Raw genomic sequence first — 24,359 nt, forward strand, 5'->3', positions numbered from 1 at the left:
CAATAATAAAAATTATATGTATAGCAATTCGATCCGTGCATTCCGACTCACATATTATCTGGAAAAGAGTAGCTCAGAAAGACAACCCCGGATCGAGTCTTCTTATTGATCAGCAATTTACATACATATATACATGCTATATGGCTTCGCGCTGTAATATACTTCTTCACAGTTGAAAATAGCCAGACCCAGTAGTGACGGCCGCACACAGACCCACTTGACATCCTCACCCTTCTAGAAGCTGTCGGCAGCGCCTATATTGTCGCACACATTCGCCTACATACATATGTATATCTATGTGCATGGAAAGCATATGTAAAGACACACAAATAGTGCGCACAGACGTGCGTCGTGCGCCGCTTGACAACAGCAAATGAATAGGTTTCACGAACACGCCGAAAACAAAACGAAAAAAAAAACAAAACGCTGACAGTGTTCGGCGACGACGAGTGGTTTCGTTGAGACCATAGCAAAGGAGTAACAAATGGGGAGCGATAACGAACAGCAAGCTCTACTTGCGGCGTATTCGGGACAGAATCGCGGCGAATTGTCCAGTACACAGTACACAAATGAGTTTGTGTGTGTGCAAACCTATTGAATTTGTGTGTGTTAAGTGTATGAAGGTATCGCAACAAGGCAATGTTGCCACGTAGGCATATATTTCTAATACTAATTGATTAATTTTATAAGAAAAAATGAGCCTAGGCCTCTCCACTCTTATGTAGTTAAAATAATTCAACAAGTATATAACTGTGTCTGCTAGACAATATCAATCATTTGACGAACATTCGCCGTGCAACCTTTTCGCTGTTGGCAGCCATGCTCGGTGCGGCGAATCGACTTTTGCCAGTCGAATTTTCGTCACTCGAGCAACGACACTCGAAGTGTAAACCGCAGAAGTATTGAATGCGGCTAAAAAAAAAAAGGAACAAAACAGCTACAATTTTATATCTAAATGTCAACTGGTATTTGAATGTCTACACAAATACGGTGAGTTTATTAGACTTAAGAACAATCATCTCAAAGTATTATTTAAATTAAGCGCACAACGTTCGCTGAGCGAATTTTGTTAACTTGCTTAAAATTTTTAGTAGCGTTCGGTACTACTTTTCTTTCTTTTTCTTTCTGTTCCGCGCACCCATATAACGCGTCTGAATATAAAAGTGTGTTCGTGTATTCGCGTATGTGCGTGCGTTTGTGTATACACATACATGTGTATAGGTATATGTGCTGTACGTGTATATCTGTGTATGTGTGTTATTGTGTAATTATTCTTTGATTATTATTCTTAATTTTGCGTGAATTCAGTGTTCAGTGTTGATCAGTTCATAAATTGTTGAAGATGTTGAAAAAGGAAATCAGTAAAATAAAATTAAGTATAATTTGAAAACTGGTTTACTGATGAAATCCTCAATGAAATGCAGTATTTTTAAGAGATCAGTGTTTGCCTTCTCCTTTGTGCATTGTAAGAACAAAAAAATATACTTCATTTTAATTCCATTCTTCCCCTATTCATCCATTCTATACATAATACTAAACCAAACATTTGGTATTTTTGTATAAAAAGAAAACTAAAGTCACATTGCGATCATTTTACATAATTGCTTTCTTTGTTACTCTGCCAAAAATACTGTAAAAATACCGATATTTGGTATTTCTGTTAGTAGAACTACAGCCACATTATGATCACTCCTTTCCAATTTACTGGGCTGACCCCTACGATCCGAGCTGAAGGTTGCATTGGAACTGGCAAGAATTACCTTCCAGTTCATCCAGTGATCACTCAAAAGCTTTACCTTATCCAAGCCCAATTGCATCGCATATTATCTTGTGGATGCTACTGATGCAGAATAGGTTTCAAATAGGTTTAATACTGAGGAATTGGTTTATCAACTAACTTCCATTACAAATCTATGACACTAAATGCTATATTGGATTACCTAAAAGGAAGATATATATACAGCAAAATGGAGGAAGCATTGAAAGTACACAGAAACTATCAATAAGTTGGAAACTTACAAATCTTGACAAAAATTTGACTTCAAAATGGAAAAACAAACCGGAATTAAAAGATCCCACAAAGACGAAGAGCATATGGTGATATAGAATAAATTGAACTTGTCCATGAAGACTAATCCTACTTTTAAATTCCTATTGAAATCAACTAAAAGTCTAAACAAATAGATCGGATGCTAAAAGAGAGCATACGAAATTCATATAAACAATAAAAAAAAAACGGAAGTTGACTTTGATTAAATAGGTACTATATAGACGTGCGCATTTTGCTTTCGCTGTGTTGCTTACGTAAAGCTCAATTCTTATCAATTCTGAGAATGGAATGATATTTACTTATATATATGAAGCAAGTAAATGAGCTTTACATACAACTTGTACTTTGCTTATACTAAAGAGCAGAAATATTATTCTTCAAATACAAATCCGACATCTAGTAAATTCTATATATATATATATATATATATATATATATATATATATAGGGCATGTAAATACGACTGTTTATATTATAGCTTATCAACTCTCAGCTCTAAATTTATGCTATATAAGCCTGACTCAAGTTTATTTGCTATATGGATAGAAATTTCGGACTAACTCACATCGAGATAAAAAAGAAAAAATGAACGCTGAACAATATTCAAAACTCTTGTTTATACTATATAGCCGAGTAATCGAGTGAGTATTACTGGAGCTACAAAATGGGTATGTATACTAGAGGGTCTTTCAGATTTCGTTAAGACCTCTAGCACATTGTAAGGATAGAATTAATGAAGGTTATTCCAAAATTATTTGATTAACCGGTAAAACGTTTGGGCCTCTCGTTTCTCCGAGGCTATTGATCCTACTTTTATAAATGAGAGCCTAGCTCACAATATTAAGAGCATATATATGACATCTGAATGATTGTGTGACCTAAAGCCTAAGGCTTTAATATTTGAAATGAGCTCATGTATAACATAATGATTTTTATGCAATGTAGACCATGTCCTGTCCGTCCGTACGTTCGTCTCTCCGTCCGTCTCCATCCAACTGTCTATTCCTTTTTTTAAGTGGCTAACTGGTGACTCCTTTTAATTGACAATAATTTATTCACTCCTACTGAGGGGGGTTGAAAATTGGAAGAAAAATAACCATATATTACTGAGCTTTCAAACGTAGTCCCGATTGCGTAACTCAACGCTGCCGACCACTTCCATAATCAGACCGCCAAATTATATGGTTCAAATTATATGGCGTCGAAGCTGCGCAAATATTGATTTTTGAAAACGTATAACGGCAAGTATTGAACAGTGGGACGTGTCCGACTTTCATGTTTATATATCGAAAATGGAGGAGGATTTCTTCAGAAAACTTACATATCACAATTGGTGACACTTCCGTTTTTGGTATTTCCAGTAATTCCTTAAAAAGCATTTCGGAAAATCGATTATTATCGGCATTAAAGAAAATGATTGAAAACAGATATGGCGAAATCGACTCAGTTTCCTTATCTTGATCAAGAATATGATAGGTTTTTAATACCCTGAACTCATTGAGAATGGGAATGGTTAGAAGTCATGGCAGAGCTTATAAATCATATACATACATACATACATATATATATATATATATATATATATATATATATATATATATATATATATATGTATGTATAAACTACAAAAGCAAGATGCTTAAAACTTAAGATGTACATTCCTTATGTCATACACAGTACGAATTTATCATTTTATGTATCGATAGCTAATCCAGTTTCCTCATCGACGAAAATCGATAACTTGATTGGATTTAATAAGCGTAACTTGAATGCCGTATGCCAGTTTACTGTTTTGGATTTTAAATACCGTCACTTCTCCTACGTAAAGTTCGTACATATTTCAAATAATTGAAACATGTGCCTCGACTAATACACACTTTTAAATATCATTGATATTTAAATAAAAAAGAGCTCGTGTCTGTGCGTGTGTGGTGTACACACAATAGCAGATCCACATACGGCTCCGGGTATCTTTTGGTCGGACACTCCCAACTAGAGCAGTCTTAATGACAGCATATTTTATTAAAAACATTTTTTTGTAAGTTAAATATTACTATATTATGGATAAAACCTACATGGTGTGGCACTCGCTAAGACAGAACTTAAATATGTATGCTACTACAAATGCTGAAACACGAACACACACAGACGTGCATATGTACACACATACGTTTACGTTTCTGCATGCGTTATGTGTTCCGGCTAACTGCCCTGCCTAGTTTTAAGCCGAAGCAGTAACAAGATAGAATGCAAAGACAAAGCAAAAGAACGAAAAAAAAAATGGTTTCGCGCATCGAAAATTGAAAAAGATCTTTCTGGTAAGTGGACAAAAATTTTCTACCCTGAGAATTCTAAGCACACACTTACGCAAGCGCATACAGATGCAATCAAATATACAATCAAACAAAGAAAGCGAGACGGGGCCAGAACAGGGTTAGGCAGCGATAAAAGCAATAAGGCAAAAACTAAAATCGAAAAAAAATGCGGCGAATTCAGCTGTCAGCTGCTGTCAACAGGAATAGCGTTGCCAGACGGGCGCAATGCAAAAACAAAAACCATGTAAAATACTTAACTATTTTTATACGTGACCAAAAAAAATTTTTTGTAATAATAAGGCAAGTTTTAATTGAATTATAATTGTTAAATTTACGTTGAGTTATCGTAGATGTAATTGTGTCGTAAATATTTGTTGTTCAACTGGGTGGCAACGCTGAGAAACATAATTGTGCTTACTTCATTTGTGAATCGCATTCACGCGAAGAAGGAGCAACGCATGAAACGCTTAAACAGAGCCGTATGCTATTTTTTATTTCGTTTTGTTATTGGTTTAAATGGTAAAGTTTTGTTTTGAATTTGTGCATTTGTTCTGTTATGTCTCGGTTATGTGTACAGCTTAATAGCTTTGTTTAATTGTTGAAATAGAATACGAGTGTATTAGTTCTCTGTCTAAAAATGTGTGGCGTTACCGCTGAATATGCAAACGCAACTGTAAATTTGTTTTGTTATTGTTGTCTCGTTGACAATGCCGACCACGCTTGTTGTTGGCGTCTGCAGTCTGCAGCCGCATACCGTGCCGTTCTGTGTATTAAAAATAGAATAAAACCGTTTTTTGTTTAAATCGCGCGGCAGATTTGCCGGCTTGACCTGCGCTTGCATCTGTGGGCGCGCATTTGCGAATGTGAAGTGTGTCCATGAGTCTTGCTTGCTTGCTTGTATGTATGTATGTATGTGTGCACATACATCCCTCGTGCTTTACGGCTATCCCCATTGCAGTTGCAATTCCTAGCCCACCCATTGGGATGAAAGCTTTTTGGAAAGCTTCAAATGCAGCTTCTCCATTGCTCTAATTAGATTCTAGACTCCACAGGCAACAGGCAGTAGGCGGCTGGGTTCAACAAGCTTTGCCAATGCGCTTATCCATATATGTATTTATGTATTTGTAATGTACATATGTATACATGTATGTATGACAAATCAAAATCAGTGCTCAGTCATAGTTCAGGTGTCGCGTCTTGTACAACCTTGCTCAACAATAGATCGTCATATCCAGAGCAAAATTTTTGTTATTTTCTTTTTTTTTTTTCAATAAACAATTTTCTAAAAATAAATTGCGCAACACAAAGTTGTGGCTAAGGACCCAATACGATAATCAATTGTGTCGTCTATGCTCGCTCAATTAAAGTGAAACGAGTATATTAGTTTGGTAAAATGTATTTATATCAAGAATTGTTGTAATTGTTGTAATTGTTGTTACTTAATATATAAATTAAAGAGTGTTTCAAATTTGGCTGTGTTTAAATGAAACTAAGCAACTGTTAAAAAAAAACAAACGAAAATGTTTGCCATTTAAAGCTGTGAACAAGTATTGGGCATGTCTGCTAAAACCGTTTGGAAAGAGATGTCTGAAACAAAGTCTGTATACTAAAACTTCATGATTCCAAAAATTATAATAATAATCGATGCTGCGAATTTGAAATTTGAAACCGTTTTCTCTATAGTGAGTTTATTAGATGCTATACACATGATTTATATGATGCTGCGCTATATGTATAAATCCTTTAAATTAAAATTAAATTAATTTTAATTTTATTTAAAATTAAATTAAATTTAATGTTAATTAAAATTAAATTGACTTAAAATTTAATTCATTCTAAATTTAAATTAAATTAAATTCATTTTAAATTAAATTTAATTTAATTTAAATTAAAATTAATGCTAAATAAAAATTAAATTAGAATTAAATATAAAATTTAATTTAATTTAGTTTTAGTTTTAATTTTAAATACATTTTTTGTTTAAACTTTAATTTAACAAATTTTGTGGAATTTTTTGGCTTATTTCTCTTAGATAAATGGCCGAAACAGACGAAGTTGAGGGGGTGGAAAGGGCAAAGGAGGAAACGAGCCTAGCAGCTAATATAGCAAAGGTCGAAAAACTGCGCGGCTGTTCGCGCTTCATCCGGAATGTGGTCAACACCTATGGACGGCAGCTGGCCCAGGAAAAATATCTCAAGCTCAACATGCTCATAGAGCTGCTAGAAAACGAGTAAGTTAAGATTTTCGACCAGGCTACCAGGAAAATTAATCCTAAACCTGTTGAGAATCGTAGGGCACATATTGCAAGCATTTTAAATTATAAATATCTTATAGCTGGCTAATGAAAGTTCCTTGTTTTTTTAGAATACCTGCTGAGGAGTTCTATCATCGTTATCCGTTAAGCAAAATTGAGAGCGTTATTGATAAGCTAAAGGCCAACTTTGGACCCGTACGTACCAATAATCGAACTAAACATTGACATGGAAATCATAGTTGTAAATCAAAAAATTGTTCATTCACAGCTGCTCAGTAACGAAATAATTGTCATTGCTGATTCTTCCGAGACTCCGAGTGAATCGGAGCCAAGCACCTCGAAACTAGCCGAAGAATCTGCCGCCAAGTCCAAATCAGCAAAAGTCGCAGCCGAATCGAATGGTTGCTCGACGCCCAAGTCCAGGACTTTGCGCAAATCGGCTCCAGCTGCGGCAGCCAAGAGCTCAACGAACTTAGAACGTCGCTTTAATCCGTCCCGACCCAGCACACCAGAGCAAACGAGCTCACCGCCGCAGCCGTTGCGCTCGCCAACGACCACAACGTCCTCGGCGAACTTCGAACGTCGGACACGGCCGGCGAGTGTAACAGTTGATCTAACCTTGCAAATTGGCAGCAGGCGGTCAGATTTTATGCGCCGCAGTAATCCGCCAGCGACAGCTTCAACAAAGTCACCCGTTTCCAACGTTTGCAGTCCGAAGTCAGTCGGCTCACCACAAATGGTGTTTGAGCGACGCTCCAAGCCGCCGGTGCCAACGGCCGCGGATACGAGCCACGAGGATAAATCGCTCGAAGAGGCACGCAAAAAGCTGGCCGCCCTACGCGGTGAGCCGCATGCCAATGTGAATACGAATTTGAGTGCTCTGCAGTTGTCCTCCAACTCTAATGACCCGCGCGGACGCAATGCCAGCTATGTAAACAGTCTGGGCAGTCAACATGCTCTTTCCAAATCACCAACGCCAGTGGCGTCCGGCAAACCCAATTGGCCGGCGGCTATCGCTCAGCAGAACATTCCAACCGCAACGCCATTGCTACGCACGCGTGCGCCACTCAATCTAAATACATCGGCTGCAATTGCTGCTGCTGCAACTGCTGCTGCTGCTGCTGCAGCGGCGACCGGCTGCAGCGATGCACTGCATCCGACCGTGCTGGATTACAATGAGACGCGACGCTACAATGCAGCAGAGTTGCGTGACACGCACAATCCGCGTCCCAACAACTGGTGCAACAACAGCAACATTTTGCCATTGTCTAGCCAACAAATTGGATTTCAGCAGCTGGGACCAGTAGCGTCCAATCAACAGTATCCAGGCGCAGTGCGTCACTCTTTGCCTGCATATCCCACAGGCTACGAGGGCACATCGCCACCCATCAACTGGCAGCCGTCTAACATCTATAAAAACAATAGCAATAGCACTAGCAATAACAACTTTAGCTATAACAATAACTGGTCGAAAAATCAGGCTTATAACAAGCCGCCCAACTTTATGTATCGCGGCGCCTATAATCGGGGTCAACGGTTTCCGGCACCTGCGACTCAGGCGAACAACGGCGAGCCGCGCACCTATCGTGAGTATCGAGAGGCGAAGGCAGCAGCCGCTGCCAAAATGCAGGCTGACAAGCAACGCCGCCTGGAAGCGGCCGAGAAGCCACTGGAGCCAGACACGCCGCCAGCGACAGTCGAGAGTGAACGCGTCCGGCTGGACACTTCGTATCGCAATTTGAGCGCAGCTGCCTCCACTAAGATGAGCGATTTTAAGATACCGAAGAAAGTGAGTACGGAGAAGTCAAGCGAATCGAGAGGCCAGAAGCCTGATAGAACTGATAAGTCGGATGAGCGAGATGAGATCCAGGCGACAATTTGTGATGATGAGGAGAACTGGGATGATATTGATGTTGAGCAGGAGCTGAGTACCTCGATAATGCCCAGTGATAGCGGCGAATTGGGTACGAAAGAAAAGTTAAAGAACCCGGATAAGGGTCATAAGTCAGATACGCTGAATAAATCGGAAAAGACAACACAAATGGACGTAACGGATAAGACAAAAAAAAGTGATAAGAGCGAAAATTCTGATAATTCAGCTAAAAATGCTGAAACCGCTAATAATGATAAGTCGGATAAGTCAAAAAGATGTGAAACAATCGATAAAAGCAAAGAAAAGTCGAACAAGCCGGATAAGGCGGATAAAAAGTCGCACAAGGATCATCATGCTAAACGTGACAAGTCCAAAAATCGAGAAAAAAAAACCATAAAGGATAAGACTAAACATGCGAACAAAAATGAGAAAACAGATGCGGATAAGCCGCCAAGCAAAGAAGATAATGAGCCAAAAACAACGGATAGTACGGATAATGTGGAGAATGAACCGCCGACGCAAGAGGAGACAACGGAGAAGGCCAATCACAAAAGTAAAGTGCAAGAAGAGGAGGATGATGAGGATGCGATTATTGATGTGGAAGAGCTGTCCGACATAACGAAACCAAAAATCGAAGAACTTTTGCTGGCAATCGAGGACGAGCGGCCCAAAACGCCGCCCAAGTTGCCCAAGATAAAGGTGGTGCTGAAACCTAATGCACATACCATAACGGTAATACCTGACTGCGATGATGGCGACGACACGATCGAAATGAAATCGAGGCCAGATGCCGAGCCGGAGCTAAAGCGTATCATGAAGCGCCGGAAATCCATGATGCCGTTAGCTAGCAAACCTTTAGTGGATAAATCAAAGCTATTCACGGGCAACAGCTTCGTCTACGAGGACGTCGTGGACCATCAGCGACAGCAGCAGGTGGAGGACATGGATCAAACGGATACAAATGCCACGCTCGGTCGGCGCACCACCAAAAGTCTGGCCAACATGTTCGAGAAGTCAAACGACAATTGCAGCATATCCACGCAAAATATAGTCGCCGGCAAGCGAAGGTCGCGCTTCAATGAGCTAACTTTGAATGAGACGCAGCTAAGTCGAAATGTCTTCAAGATGGGGTCTAGCCAGAATAGCAAATCGAGGGCGAAGCCCAAAGAGAAGGAGCAGGCTTCTGCCATATCCAGCAAAAGGAAAAACTCAAGCACTAACACCACCAAGACCAGCACCAGCACCACCACTGACGCCTCTACCTCCATCTGCACCCCCAATCCTGCCCCAACTCCTACCCCTACCCCTACCCCTACCGCTACCCCTACCAAACGCAAACGTGGCCGTCCGCCTAAGCTAGCGGCTGGTGAGCATGCAAGCGAAGTCTTGAAGCAGGACCAGGAGCAGCTGCAGGAACAGGATCTGGAATTGCCAGCTGCGAAGCGCATCTGCTTGGATGCACTGCCGCCGCCAACACCCATCAAACGCAAAACCAAGCGCAGCGAGTTGGAGAAACTGAACGATGACATTGCGCACATGTATTACGCCGCAGATGTGATCCGTGCAACGGGCAGACGTGCCTGTACGGCACAACAGAAGCAGTCGCTGCTGGAGCGCAGCTCCTCCACTGTGTCCAGCCGACGCAGCAGCTGCAGCCGCAGCAGCTCCAGCTTAGTCAGCCATGCCGAGCTGGCGCCCTACATACGCAATGTGGCACGACGCGGACGTCGCCTTGTGCGCCTCAGCAACGGCGTCGATCGGGCCAGCTTCAAGGCCAAGCAGCAGCAAGCCGAGCAGCTCCCAAAGCAAGCGAAGCTTCGCTGCAAAGTGCGCTTGCCACGCTGTGCCAGGCTGGAGCGCATGCTGGCCGAACAGGCGGCCGCAGTCAGTCCGGCTGCCATCAAAAATACGAATTCGTCCTGGCATGCGATGTCCGCTGCGTTGCAGCGCTGCGTCGTGTGTGGCAAGACAATGCGGTCTCCCCTGCTCCATTACGTGCACCAACACGGCGAGCACTTCGCTGCCCGGCTCCCGCCCGGCGCACTGCAGCAGCTGCGCGCCGGCCTGCACACTAAGCCCACCTATGCTGTCCAACTGTCCGCCCTGCAGTACATGCACAAATGCCTCTTCTGCAACAAACAGCTGCAGATCACCACCAGCAGCTGGGTCGAGCATTACGCCCGGCATACGGGCGAGTACAACTTCAAGTGCTCGCGCTGCAAATTGCCAAAGGAGCGTCTGAATCAAATGGAGTGCCACGTGGCCAAGTGTGGCCTTGGGGCACGGGTTGTGCACAACAATGGCTTTGTCCGCAGGACTCCGGTGACGCTTTTTGTATGCCATCTGTGCGAGTTTGTGCAGATAAATCGACTGAATCTGGAGAAACACTGGCAGCAACATCACGGCCTGACGCAGCAATCGCTGGCGGGGCTGGGCCACGAGCTGGTACTGTATGAGACGACGGGTGTGCCGGTGCACAAGAATAAGGTGCCGGTACGACGGCTGAGCAAGCAGCCCAAGGCGCTGGCCGACAAGCAAAAGAACAAAGCGCTCAAGAGCCAGAAGCGAAAGCCGAACCCGAACCCTAAGCCAAAGTTGAAGCTGAAGCAGCGGAAGCAGAAAGCGCACATTTTGGGCATGCCGCCGCCGACGCTGCCCGAGGAGGATCAACTGCTGGTGATCAATGCCTGCAAGCTGGAGGAGGAGGAAGAGCGACAGCTGCAGGCGGAGCAATTGGCAGCAGAACAGGCAGAGCAGGAAAAGCCACAGCCAAGCCAAGCCAAGCCGCTGGCACAGCTAGAGGAACAGTTGGATATTTTGTCCGTGGCCGGCATGGGCAGCGAGACGTCCGACAATGAAAAGCAGCGCATTGAACAGACGGAGCAGCAGCAGCAGCAGCAGCAGCATCATCATGAAGAGCCAAACGAGGAATGGGTCGATGTCGACTCCAGCAGCAGTGTCGCCAGCAACAGCAGCACGCAGAAGTCTCTCTTTAAGAAATTCCAAAAGTTCTACCACAAATTGAGCCCGGCCAGCAGATCGAGCAGCAAGTCCAACAAGTCGGCGGCCAGCAGCTGCACCGATGGCGACTGTGCTGACATCGATTCCCTAGCGAAGTCGACACGAGCAGCAACCCCACCAGCTACGCAGCCAGTGGTGCCCACAGTGCCCTCGTTGTACAGCGTGGAGAATGTGGCGTATCGTCTCCGTGCGACTCCTACACAGGAGCCGGCTTACTATTGCATGCGTGCGGGCTGTAAATTCCTATTCTCCGACGAGGTGGAGGGTCTGGAGAATCACTTTGCACGCGAGCATCCGCAGGTGCGCTGGAGTGGCAAATGCGCCAGCTGCCCGGAGCAGGCGATGGGGCAGACACAGGAGCTTACGATCAGAGCTGAGCTACAGCATCTGATCAGCTGTCACATGGAGGTGGCCGGAGACAGAACTACGCCACTCGCAGAGCTAGCCATGCCCAAGCTGCGAGTGCGTCGCTTTACGGGCGATCGGCTGGCCGTTGAGCCGGAAGCTGCTTTAGTACCTGCGGAGCTACAGCCGGATGTGGGGCTGCAACCAGAGCTGGAGTTGAGTCGGCAAGCGGAATTGAAGCTTGATCCTTGCTTAGAGTTGCGACTGCAGCCAGAGCCCCAGCCACAGCCCCAGCCACAGCCGCAGTCCCAGTCGCAGTCGGCGACGGAGCCGGACAACATCAATGGCATGCCGAACGCCATGCTGCTCAACTTGGCAGGCGATGAGCCACATGCGCTCAATCAGCTTCAGCGTGTGGAGCCAAGTGAAAGCCTTGCCGCAGCTGTGGTCAATCATCCCTCAGAGCTGGGTCTGGCCATCAATCAGGTGTTCAGCCTGGCCGTCAATGCGCCGGCACAGATCGTCGGTGAGCCGGCCCTGGTCAATGGCAACTTTGTGCTCACCCAGCAGCCAGCGGGCGAGTCGCCCGCCCAGATAAACATATCCATTGATCCGCCACAGCCAGCGACTGTGCAGCGTGGCACACGCCTCGCCATGGATCGGTTCCGTTGCATGGCGGCCAACTGCAATTTCTGCGCGCACACAGTGCTACGCATACAGGAGCACATGCGATTCCATTGCTATAGCTTCAGCAGCAAGGACTATTTGCAGTGCGCCTACTGTGCGCACAATGCCAAGGATGTCAACGACTTTGTCCGCCACGGCGTCATCGAGCATGGCCTCGCCTCACGCTCCGAGCTGAACGAGTCGGATGCCATGTCCGCCGCTACAGGCGCAACGTCAACAGCTCAACGCATTCGCGATTTGTTCAATCAGCGCAAGAATGCAAATGCCACAGTCACAGCCACAGCCACAGCCGCAACCACAGCCACAGCCGCAACCACAGCCACGCCTACGACAACGACTTCACTCGTTTCCGCTGCAACTGTTGCAGCTGCAGCAGCTCAGTCGCCAGCAACATTCTGCTTTACCCGAACAAACGGCAGGCCCACTAACAACATCCTCGACTTCTTCCTTACGACGACCGGCTTTGATGGTAAGTTCAATGAATTTCCTTAGCTTAAGGAACGCTTCCTTTCAATGTCACTTTGTATAGAGACTGCTTGAACAGCTCAAGAGGCAATGCAGCTAAGGTCTAAACGTTAGAGCAGTTAGCTACATCCTCGGACTTCCATATTCAAGCGATTTCTTAGCTAACCTGAGTTGGGGGAGTTCGCTGAACCGGGTACTAAGACCATATCTATTGTGATACAATTGCAGATACCAAGCTCTACGCTTGCCCCTACAAAACGTGCAGCTGCTCGTTGACTGAAGACACGTTTGTCAATCATGTCATCTACCATATGACAAGTGATCCGAATATTGGGCCACTCGTCTGTAAGTTTTGCCGTCAGACTTTCGAGCGTGCGGTCGTCCTGCGTTCCCATTTGCAGCTGGTGCACGCGTGCCACAAATACATTTGCAGCATTTGCCTGGAGACGACGGTGAATCATAGACTGATGCATCAGCATATGCTGAGCCGACACGGCGACAAGTATCGCCTGGTCAATTGCCAGCAACAGCTTTTGGAGCTTCAGGTGCAGCAGCTTCAGGTGCAGCTGCAGCCAGATGCGGCACGATTCCAATGCTGGGTTAGCGTTATAGAGCGGCCCTTTAACAGGTTGCAACTGGATGAGTTCTTGAAGCAGGTGCTTCTCGAGTGTATCCAGCGACATGAGGGCACCAAGATCAGCTTTCGGCCATCGGAGCTGCGGCTGCTGCCACGTCAGGCAACATTCAAACAGATGTTGCAATGTGCCGACTGTCAGTTCCAGTCACGGGAATACAAACAGCTGCACAGCCATCTGTTGGCGCACAAGGAGCAGGCGTTGGGTGTCGCCTGCCTGGAGGAGCAGCCGTTAACAAAGGCAGCGGGCCCAACGGAGGCGGCGGTGGCGACATCGACGGCCACGGCCACGGACACGTCGGAAACGGTCAATGCTGCTGTGACACGCTCTCATAAGGCGCACACACCCCGATGGCAATATGTGCCCAAGGGGAAACGCTTCATCTGCGGCATACCCAACTGCAAAGCCCAGCTGCCGTCGGAGCTGGCGTTGCGTCAACATTTCAGCACAGCGCACAACTACGGCGAGCTCGTCCGCTGTGTCCACTGCCTCAGCGAGGACACGCTCAGCAGCATCGACAAGTTCTTCGAGCATTTATCGTACCACAAGCGTTACATCTTCCAGTGCGGCCTCTGCTCCTCGTTCCATCCCAGGCGCAGCTTCATCGAGCGTCACATACACGAGCGCCACAGCAGCAATGGTGTCGATGTGGTCATACACAGGCGCAGCGAGAACGCCAGCAGCGACGAGACCCGTTGGCTCCAGTCCTGTAAGTATGAAAGCTGTGCCTGCAGCTGCTGTAGCCTTTGGCTTTGCCTTTGCCTTTGTCTGACGCGCATCTCCCACCTATTTCAGCTTTTTGTTTGCGCTCCAATTCGGATGACTTTGTGTGCAATCTGTGCAGCACTGTGCTGGAGAGCCAATCGGCGATGCGGACTCATGTGGAGCGGCAGCACGGACGCAAGCATCAGTATAGCTGTGGCTTTTGCAACATGGGCGCTAAGGACATAACGCCACTGATCATACATCTGCGACGCGATCATCCCAACCAGCGAGTGCAGCCGATTATGAACTATCAGCGCTCCAAGGGCAAGAACAGGCAAACGTTGGGCTTCTATTGCAACATATGCGACAGTGCAGCCAAAAGCTATCAGCGCATCCGCAAGCACTGTGCAACACAGCATCAGATTGGCTTTCAGTTCAGGTGTCCGCACTGCGAGTTCGGCGACACCTTCGAGCGGACGGTGGTCCTGCACATGCGAGAGAAGCATTTGGGTGCAACGGGCCTTGTCACACAGCAGTTCGAGCGGGTGGCCAATGAGTTGCTCGACAGCGACTACTGGAAGATGGCCAATGCACTCGACGCAGCGGACAACACTGCCAGCAGCAGCAGCAACAGCAGCAACAACAACAGCAGCAGCAACAACAACAACAACGATACCCCTTTGACTGAGCCCATGGTCATCGATGAGATTGAATTGTTGTCGTCCGATGAGGAGGAGATCGATGAACCTGTAAGTTGCATCGATAAACCTTGCGCGATCGATAACAACTTTTGTTCTTTGCAGAAAAATTACGAATTCGCGTGCTCGCACTGCACCGAGACATCGAGCAATGTCGTCGAGCTGCGCACCAAGCACTGGGCCAACAAGCACATCCATAAGCATCCGTTCTACTTCAGCGTACAGCCGCAGTTGCGCTGTCCGGTTTGCCGGATCTTTGTGGGCAATGCCAAGTCGCTGCTGGACAATCATCTGCCCAATGAGCACTCGGTGCGGCATCTGGTCGCGTGCGATGTGAATAAGCCGGACGAGTGCGCCTTCTGCCCGCATCGATATACCGAATATTCGAGTCTCGTTCAGCATATGGCGACCGAGGCGCATTTGTCCAACGACCTGAAGTTCCTCGACGACCACGAGCTGGAGCGTCTGCTAAAGCTGGGCGCCACCGATCACGAGCAGCCGGCGATCGAGTATTATCAGTGCAACATTTGCCGCGTGATAATGCCAACGAATGCGGCGATGGCGCAGCACGGACGGGTCGAGCACAGCGATTCGCCGGAGTTATTTTGCTTCCGCTTGCTCACGGAGAAGATCATCTACCACTGTTCGTTCTGCATGTTCGCCTCGACGCGGCAAATGGAAACGCTGCGCCACATGATCGATCACTATAAGAAGTTCAGGTACTGCCACTTCTGTCAGGCCATACAGAACGATGGCTTCGACGAGTACATACAGCACTGCTATACATTCCATCGGGATGTACTGCATCGCTTTCAAGAGGCTCACACGTATACGGATCTCAAGAAGTACCTCATGCAGGTGCTCTATCAGTTCCAGAATGGTCTAATCATTAGCAAGAGCAGCTTGCGGCACACGCGCTTTAGCGGCGACCAGGTCATGTTGAAGCTGTATGCGGAACTCATGCTCAAATCTCAACAGCCGCCCATACCACGACTGGTCATTAGTCAGCTGCACAATCGCAATTCTGCTGTGCTTACGCAGCAGCAGCAGCAGCAGCAGGAGCAGGAGGCGGCAAGAATAACAAAGCGACGCAAAACTTTGAATCCGGATGATCTCAATGCACGTTTGAATGCCAACACCAGCTTCCTGCAGCAGCAGCAACAACAACAGCAACTGCAGCATCTGCAGCATCAATTGCAGCAGCAGCAGCATCAACTGCAGCAGCAGCAGCAGCAGGCGGCGGCAGCGGCAGCGAGAATAACAAAGCGACGCAAAACTCTGAATCCGGATGAGCTAAATGCACGTTTGAATGCCACCACCAGCTTCCTGCAACAGCAACAGCAGCCTATGCAGCAGCCGCAGCTGCTTCATAATCAACATGAACGCGCCTTGCTCATCAATTGGCATACATCGTTTATGGGCGATAGCCTAGCCATGGCCACGCCGCAGCCACAGCCGCAGCCACAGCCGCAGATGCCGTCAGCGAAGCAGCGGATTGCGAAACGTCGCAGCACCTTTGTGGACATCGGGCAGCTGAGCAACAAGCGGAGCTGCCCCACCGATCAGATTTCCTGATCGCAGCGAATCCGGAACCATATCCGAGCTCATCTGCAGTATTTTTCCCAAGCGCAACATGATAATAATTTTTTTTATCCATAATACGTAACTAAACTGTAACTGTAATAAATGTGAAATTGCAATCGCGAGCAACTGTGCCGCCGCAAGCGGCTGACAAACAGTTCAATCATTATGAAACACAATTCGCGAATTACTTTATTTGTCCTGTAACTGGAGGGACCTCTGTGGGTGGCATATACTAAACGAGAGGGAGCCATTAGCTGTCCATAGAGCAGAAGACAGCGCATAATGCGAGAGTTGTTTAACACTCTATGATTGATCTAATGGGCATAGGATGGACTTAAGTATGAGAGGAAGAGAGAGAGAGAGAGAGACAGAGAGAGAGAGAGAGAGTTAGAGAGGTAGAGAGAGAGGTGCTATAAGTGGAATGTTGAATCTAAGGAAATGAAGGATTCATCAATCATACTTAAGAATCTCGCAGTCAGTCACTCAATCAGTCAATCATAGAAAACAACAAAAGCTAAAGCTAAATTCAACTGTCAATCATATGCAACGTTCATCAATCATCAAGTCAATCAATCAATCAGTCAATCAATCACTAGTCATCAATCAATCATCAATCAGACTACAATAAAAAACATATTGAAAACATAGGCAAATATTTCGTATTGAAGCTATGACTTAATCATCAATCAATCAGTCAATCAGTAGGTGAATCCGTCAATCAATCAGTCAGTCACACATAATATATTATAAACATAAGCAAATATGCCTTACTCGTGATACTGTGATTGACGCTAATCAAATGATGGAAGTCAATCAAGCCATCAGTCATCAATCTGTCATGCAGCATTATGCAACAAACAGACCAAAGCAAATATTCTTCATGTTTGAGCTAGCTCTATGCTGTTCATCAATCAAACAGTCAGTCAATCAATCAATCAATCAATCAATCAAGCACATAATATATTCAAAATATAGAACAATTATCTCTTAAAACTAATTCCATGCTTGCTTTCAATCAGTCAATCAATCAATCAATCAATCAATCAATCACTCAATCAACTAATCAATCAATCATATAATCAGCGTCTGATATCTTTGCAGGCGCTTTGATAGCAAATATTCTTCATGTTTGAGCTGGATCTATGCTGTTCATCAATCAAACAGTCAGTCAGTCAATCAATCAATCAATCAATCAAGCACATAATATATTCAAAATATAGAACAATTATCTCTTAAAACTAATTCCATGCTTGCTTTCAATCAGTCAATCAATCAATCAATCAATCAATCAATCAATCAATCAATCACTCAATCAACTAATCAATCAATCATATAATCAGCGTCTGCTATCTTTGCAGGCGCTTTGATAGCAAATATTCTTCATGTTTGAGCTGGATCTATGCTGTTCATCAATCAAACAGTCAGTCAGTCAATCAATCAATCAATCAATCAAGCACATAATATATTCAAAATATAGAACAATTATCTCTTAAAACTAATTCCATGCTTGCTTTCAATCAGTCAATCAATCAATCAATCACTCAATCAATCAATCATATAATCAGCGTCTGCTCTCTTTGCAGGCGCTTTGATACAACAGCTGATAGGTGGGCGTCTCCTTGCCCTGGCTGCGAGCGACGCTGGCGCAGCGCAGGTGATTGAAGTATTCGCAGGGCGTGGCATAGGTGATCAGCTGGTCGTTGCGGCTGGCACAAACGGGGCGATAATAGCGCGGACAACTATACTCGCAGCTGTTCTCATCCAGGCCAATTGCCTCTATGTTGTCACCCTGTGGCTGCTCCTCCAACTCCTGCTCCTCCTGCTCCTGCTCCCCATCGTCTGGATATTCCTTGTACTCCTCCCACGCCACGTCCAGTCCGCTGTTGGGCTGCAAATAGATATCCTCGCTGCCAGCCGTCGCATAATCCACCAGTACCGCGGCCAGCGCTGGGCCTGCCATCAGCGCCATCAGCGCCATCAATAGCCAAGCTGCCATTGGATGCATCTTGAAGTGTACCGTTAGCCGATTGAACTGTGCCTCCAATCTGCGACTGGGTGGCATTTTATAGACAACACTCGCTGGCCGACAGTTGTACAAACAAAGAAGTCCAAAATACCAGGCCGTGGGGTATGCCTGACCAGCAGATACCCTGTCGCAGCATGAGTAAGCGCCTTTAAAGCGAGACTTAGGCAATTTAGATCAAGTGCATTTTGGCCAACTATGCGAAAATATGAGCAGTGGCATATGCACGACTAGCAGATACCCTGCTGCAGCTAGAACTTTAGCTCAAAAATTGAAAATTTGCTATTTGAAACGAACTCAGATTACATCATTTGCAAGCAAAGCATGTTCGAGTAGAGCTCGACTTGTAGATACCCTTTTCTTGAAATCGATTTTTTTCTGTTATAAACAAAAATGATTTTACTCTAATTTCTGTGTGTGCTCTGAGCAGCTGAGTTATGATAAAAAAAGGAAAAGTTTGAATATCGATTTTTATCGATATCGAAGCTAATGATGATTTGCCCAAAGCTTCGCACAGCAACAAAATACCCCACTTGCGCAGTTTTCAATGGGTATGCGAAATAAAAGAAAACTTTTGAGCACAAGTCAAGAATTCTTTTAGCTGTCTTTGTTAGATAAATATTCAAATGTGAATCAAGGTCAGTGCCGCTTGACTGATAGCTGCCGCTGCCGCTGCTGCTTGCTGCTTGCTGCTTGCGTCATTTCAGTTATTCCATTCAATTAATCAAGCCTTGAAGGCAACCCAAAGTGACAATTAAACAGCGGAACTGGACTCGCAGTCGAGCCAGGCGCATGGAATTTGATATACAGACTAGACGAGGCTGCGGTATCCACAGATATAAAGCTAAGCACAATGATTTCACATGGATTTTCACTTAAATTCAATTGATTAATAAATTTGTGTTATTTGAGTGTACATAGAAAACATTTGGGTAAATATATTTCAAGCTTATAGACTTAACAATGCATATAATATTAAGAAAAAAAAAATGCTGTTCCGAATTTCAATTCTCAAATGCTAAAGCTCTAGAAATATATCTCATTGACTAAAATATTTAAATTTTTAATGTTTATCACAATTGTGTTTCATTTCCATTTGTTTTTCGCATAGAAAAAACTCGTATGACAAAGTACAGTTAGGCACGTGTTTCAATTCCATTTGTTTCAATAGCGCAAAGACAACTAGAGGCACTTTCAGTTTTATTCTAAGTTGTTCACAGTTAGAGAAATATGTAAACATTAATGTTTCAATTCCGCTTGTTTCTACAAAGTATTAAATTTAGAACTAGTTTCAATTGCACAACTGCCGTTATACAAGAGCAATATATAAGCTAGTGTTTCAATGCCATTCGTTTCCATAGGCTATTCATTGGACACTTTTAGTTTCATTCTAAGTAGTTTACAGTTAGAGAAATATGTAAACATTAATGTTTCAATTCCGCTTGTTTCTACAAAGTATTAAATTTAGAACTAACTTGTTTCAATTGCACAACTGCCGTTATACAAGAGCAATATATAAGCTAATGTTTCAATGCCATTCGTTTCCATAGGCTATTCATTAAGACAATACTTCAATTTCAATTCTGCCAACTGAAATTCGGAACAGGAACACTAAGTACAAACAGCATATAAAATATAGATTGCGATTAGATTGCTTTTGATAGCGTGTGGAACAATGTGAAACAAGACTGCAACAACAAGACGGTTGATAGTAAGTGGAATATGTGATAATGCTATATGCATATATATATATATAGAAACTGATTGCAGCTCAAATGGAATCCATGTAGCCCTGCTCGAAGGCGTGACGCACTATGCCGAATATCTGGCGATTGGCCTCGTCGCCGGCAATGTCCATCGACAGCTTGTAGAAGGCCGGGCCGTGCATGTCCGTTTCGAAGAGCTTGGAGATCTGTGCGCAATCAGCTTCGCTGCCCAGCAGCCAGGGCATAAAGTGCATGCAGACCATGACGCCATAGAAAGCGTAGCGGGCGAAATGCTGCTCGAAGCGTGAGTAGCTGGAATGGGATTTAGAGACGCAATTAGCCATGAGCTGCTGTCGTCGTTAGCCAACTAGTTGCCCCACCTGTAATCGCTGAGCAGCTGCTTGATTTGCTCCTCCGAGAGCGTGTCATGATTTCGCTGCAAGAGCAGCTCCAAGGTCTGATGCATGCGCTGATGGTAGGAGCGCAAGAGCTTGGCAAAGATTGCAGCTCGATTGTCGGCCGGCGTATTCATGTACAGGAAGAAACTGAGATCGATGGCTGTGGTGCTGTAGCGCAGCTCCTGGAAGTCAATCATGCGTACGCCATCCACCTGCCCCTCGCCGTTCTCATGGAAGAGCACGTTGTTGCGATTGAAGTCGCCGTGCAAAAATGTGCTGAAGTGCGATTCCGGCTGCGTATCATCGCACGCAGCTGTGCGTATGCGCTCCAGCAGCGCCACCGGCTGCTCAAAGTACTTGGAACGCAGTCGTTCAAGGGCTTCGGCGAAACGCTGCTCCTGCGGCTGCAGCAATTGGTCGCGACAGCGATCGTAGAACGCATAGAAGCGGTCGAAAGCGACGCGATAGAGCACAGCATAGATATTGGGGACATTCGCCTCGAAGACAAAGGGAAGCGGCACAATTTGCTGGCGCAATCGCTGCTCCACCAGCGGCTGCAGAATGCGCAAGGCGTAGCCCAGCGCATGGTAAGGTCCCAGCAGCGAGCACATGGCCTCCAGCTGATCCAAGCGCAAGGTAAGACGCGGACCCAGCTCAAAGCCCGCCGGCTGCAAATGTTGCAAGGCCAACACCGACTCGCGCGCCTCGCCCAAATCTGCAAATGACGAAATAATTGTGCTCTAAATTGCGAAATTGGAAGAACAAATAAACTTTGTACCCTTAATCAGGCCAAACTTTGCACAATAAACACGCGGCACAAATTGCTCAACCAATTCCGTATTCAATTTGCTGTCACGCAACAGATTCTCATACGCTGGCAGCAGCTCGGCATAAGCAAAGACTTCGTTGGCGAACTGTGTGTAGCATTTGCCGGACTCACGAAACTCCGGGCTGCCCTTCATGAACTTCACCAAGACCAGCTCCTGGCGAGTGCTGCAGGAGGGAGCGAATTGTCAGTTGTTAACAGCAAATGTGAAGCAAGAGATTGCATTGCACCCACTTTCCGGCGATCTTCATGGTTAGCTCCACCGTGTAGACCGCTGACATGAAGCCATCCAAGCCAGTGGAACACTTTATATTATGATCAATTAGCGTTGCATCGTTGCCAAAGTATTTAAAAATATCATAAACCAGATATTTTTCCATATAATCGAAATGCTGCTGCTGCGTTGACATTTTTGCACTTTCTCCTTTTCGCACTGCGCTGTTCGAGTGGAGTTTATTGGGCTTTTATAGCAGCAGCTTCTCAATTGAGTTTAATTATCTTTAGTACACACGTATATACGATATGTTTACAGCTACAATTAACTGTGATCGTGAATTTTGGTTTATTTTGAATTAAAACTCGTTTTGCAGCAGTGCAACGTATTGTCGTATCGTTATCGATAGTTGAGAGCTGGTGATGGGCGGCGCGCAAAGCAGTTAAGATTTGAAATGCTACTCTGTATGACTAAATTGGAAATAGAAGTAAATATATATATAACATAAGAATATTTATTGCAGTAATTTTTTAATATCTTAACTAGCAAATTATTTGTTACTTATATATAAAAATACTAATTCTTTTCTAGAAAAATAAACATTTTGTATGCGGATGATGCATTTAAAAATACCTATCAATGCTTTCTATTAGTTGTCTTTCAAATATATTGTAAGAGCAAACATAAATTAAAGTTTTGTTTTGTTTTGATGAATTTATTTATTTTAACATTTTCCATTTAACATTGCATGATACTTTTCGTGAGTGACATAAATATACATATATATATATTTATATATATCGACAAGTGCGCGGCATATCGATAGGATGCGTTGCAGTCCTGGCAAGCGCAGTTATTGGCGATTGCCAGCCCTGTTCTTCTGGAGTTATAAAAATAATACAAAAACTGTTCGAAATAAACGAAAATTCCTAAAACATAGTATTGAAAAGTAATGCATTAACATATGCACGCGTTTAATAGTGGATTTCGAATACATGAATGCAATCAGCTATTCAGCATTTAGCGTGAGTGCTGGAGCGTCGGGTGTGTTTTTTTTTGTGGGCGCAGTGTTGACAGCTTATGATTCAAAAAGGCAAGAAAAGACATAATGTGAAAGTGGCAATTAAGCTTCAATTTTAAGCCATGTTTTTGAAACCGCTAAGCAATTACTGCTAAAAGAGGACATGTGTACAGCGTCCAGTTGACAACACTGGTGCAGCCAGTGCCCGGTTGCCAACCAAAACCAAATAATAAAATCAAAACAAGTATACAAGCAATGTGTATATGTGTGAGGCTGTGTATGAGTGAACGTGTGTGTGTGAACGCTTGGAATGGAGCTACAAAGCGAGCAAGCAAATAAACGTGCTGGAAAAACAGAAATACAAGCGTACGCTGACCAACACTGTCGTTGCTCCTCTTGTGTCATTTAATAGCACTGTTTCGCACAGTACATGTGCAGTATTTTTTTTGTATTTTTGCTGGCGCTGGTATTTTTGTATTTTCCATCTCTCTTCATTTTCGTTTTGCTCTTTGGTACGTACAGACGTGTGAGCGCGCGTTTTCCGTCGCCGTCGCTGTCGTCGTGATTTCGTCTTTTCGTGTGTGGCAACAAACATAATTTCCAGCTACATATATAAATCAATTAAAGCAAATTACAGCAATAAGCTTACCGGTAGCTTTTGCTATATTTTCTTTTTTTTTATTATTTTTTTTTTGTCGCTTGCGCATGTTTTAAGCGCTGCAGCAGTGGCAGCAGCAGTAAAAAAGGTTGGTGAAAAAAGCCGTCGCCGTCGTCGTCGTCGGCTCGCACTCGTTATCGGCTGTCGTCGTTGTTGCGCCGTTCCACCGTTATACGAACTGTGCGTGCGTGCGTGTGTGTGTGCATTTATTTTTTGTTATTGTGCTGAGTTTATTTTTTGTTTCTAATATAATTTTTTTAAGTCAACTTAAATATAAAAGTGCATTGTTATAGACGAAGAAAAAGTTATCGAAAATTAATCGTTGTCTCATATTGCGTTGCCTGTTTTTTTATGCTCTTTTTTTGTGCGAGCATTTTTTTTTTTGTACTCCGTCTCCGCTGTTGCGACGCGCTCTTTTGTTAGCCGCAGCGTCGTCAGCGTCGCATTTCGGTGCCTCTGTGTGCGTGCGACAGCGCTTTTTTCCAACTTTTTTTTTACAGTGTGCTAAAGCTATTGTTGAATATATGTTTTAATATATATCTTTCTCTTTCTCTCCCTTTATATGTGTGTGTACATGTTTATTTTCTACATGAAACGTTTTCAGCTGCAAGCAACAACAAACGTATAAAAAAACAAGCAAAATCAAATTTGTATACATACATTCGTATGTATGTGTGTGTATATATGTGTGTGCGTGTATTTTTCTGTGTGTGTAAGCAGCAGTAGAAGCAGCGTCGCCGTTGTCTTTAGCTTCAAGTGAAACATGTTTTTTTCTATGGCGCTGCCGACAGCAATAAACACAAGAACAACATCAGAAACAAAATTGACAACAATTTGTAACAACAACTACAACGACAACAACAATAACAGCAGCAGCAAGC

The 24,359-nt window shown here is 44.6% G+C and overlaps 3 protein-coding genes across 6 annotated transcripts; 1 reads left to right on the plus strand and 2 right to left on the minus strand.

Annotated features, from left to right (window-relative positions):
- Positions 1-807: 807 nt before the first annotated feature.
- Positions 808-16,808, plus strand: LOC111593999. Of its 4 annotated transcripts, none has more exons than XM_023307091.2 (7): positions 828-990; positions 6,398-6,595; positions 6,730-6,814; positions 6,888-13,014; positions 13,239-14,354; positions 14,441-15,099; positions 15,154-16,808. In XM_023307091.2, the coding sequence occupies exons 2-7, from the start codon at positions 6,402-6,404 to the stop codon at positions 16,621-16,623; spliced, it is 9,651 nt and encodes a 3,216-aa protein (XP_023162859.2). In that variant the 5' UTR covers positions 828-990; positions 6,398-6,401; the 3' UTR covers positions 16,624-16,808. The 4 variants fall into 4 exon arrangements, with proteins under 4 accessions (XP_023162863.2, XP_023162859.2, XP_023162860.2 ...); XM_023307092.2 differs by lacking the exon at positions 828-990 and adding an exon at positions 4,777-4,844; XM_023307093.2 differs by lacking the exon at positions 828-990 and adding an exon at positions 4,828-4,884.
- A 1,317-nt stretch (positions 16,809-18,125) lies between these two features.
- Positions 18,126-18,695, minus strand: LOC111593998. Its single transcript, XM_023307090.2, has one exon. It carries the CDS (start codon positions 18,692-18,694, stop codon positions 18,194-18,196), a length of 501 nt encoding a protein of 166 aa, XP_023162858.2. The 5' UTR covers position 18,695; the 3' UTR covers positions 18,126-18,193.
- Positions 18,696-19,629: 934 nt separating this feature from the next.
- On the minus strand, positions 19,630-22,180 carry LOC111593988. Its single transcript, XM_023307079.2, has 4 exons — positions 21,820-22,180; positions 21,538-21,752; positions 20,742-21,474; positions 19,630-20,673 (listed from the first exon to the last, which is right to left on the minus strand). The coding sequence occupies exons 1-4, from the start codon at positions 21,993-21,995 to the stop codon at positions 20,427-20,429; spliced, it is 1,371 nt and encodes a 456-aa protein (XP_023162847.2). The 5' UTR covers positions 21,996-22,180; the 3' UTR covers positions 19,630-20,426.
- Between the last annotated feature and the right edge of the window lie 2,179 nt (positions 22,181-24,359).

Source organism: Drosophila hydei, unplaced genomic scaffold, assembly GCF_003285905.1.
Source record: "Drosophila hydei strain 15085-1641.00,03,60 unplaced genomic scaffold, DhydRS2 tig00000237-arrow-arrow-pilon, whole genome shotgun sequence".
NCBI classification, from domain to species: domain Eukaryota; kingdom Metazoa; phylum Arthropoda; class Insecta; order Diptera; family Drosophilidae; genus Drosophila; species Drosophila hydei.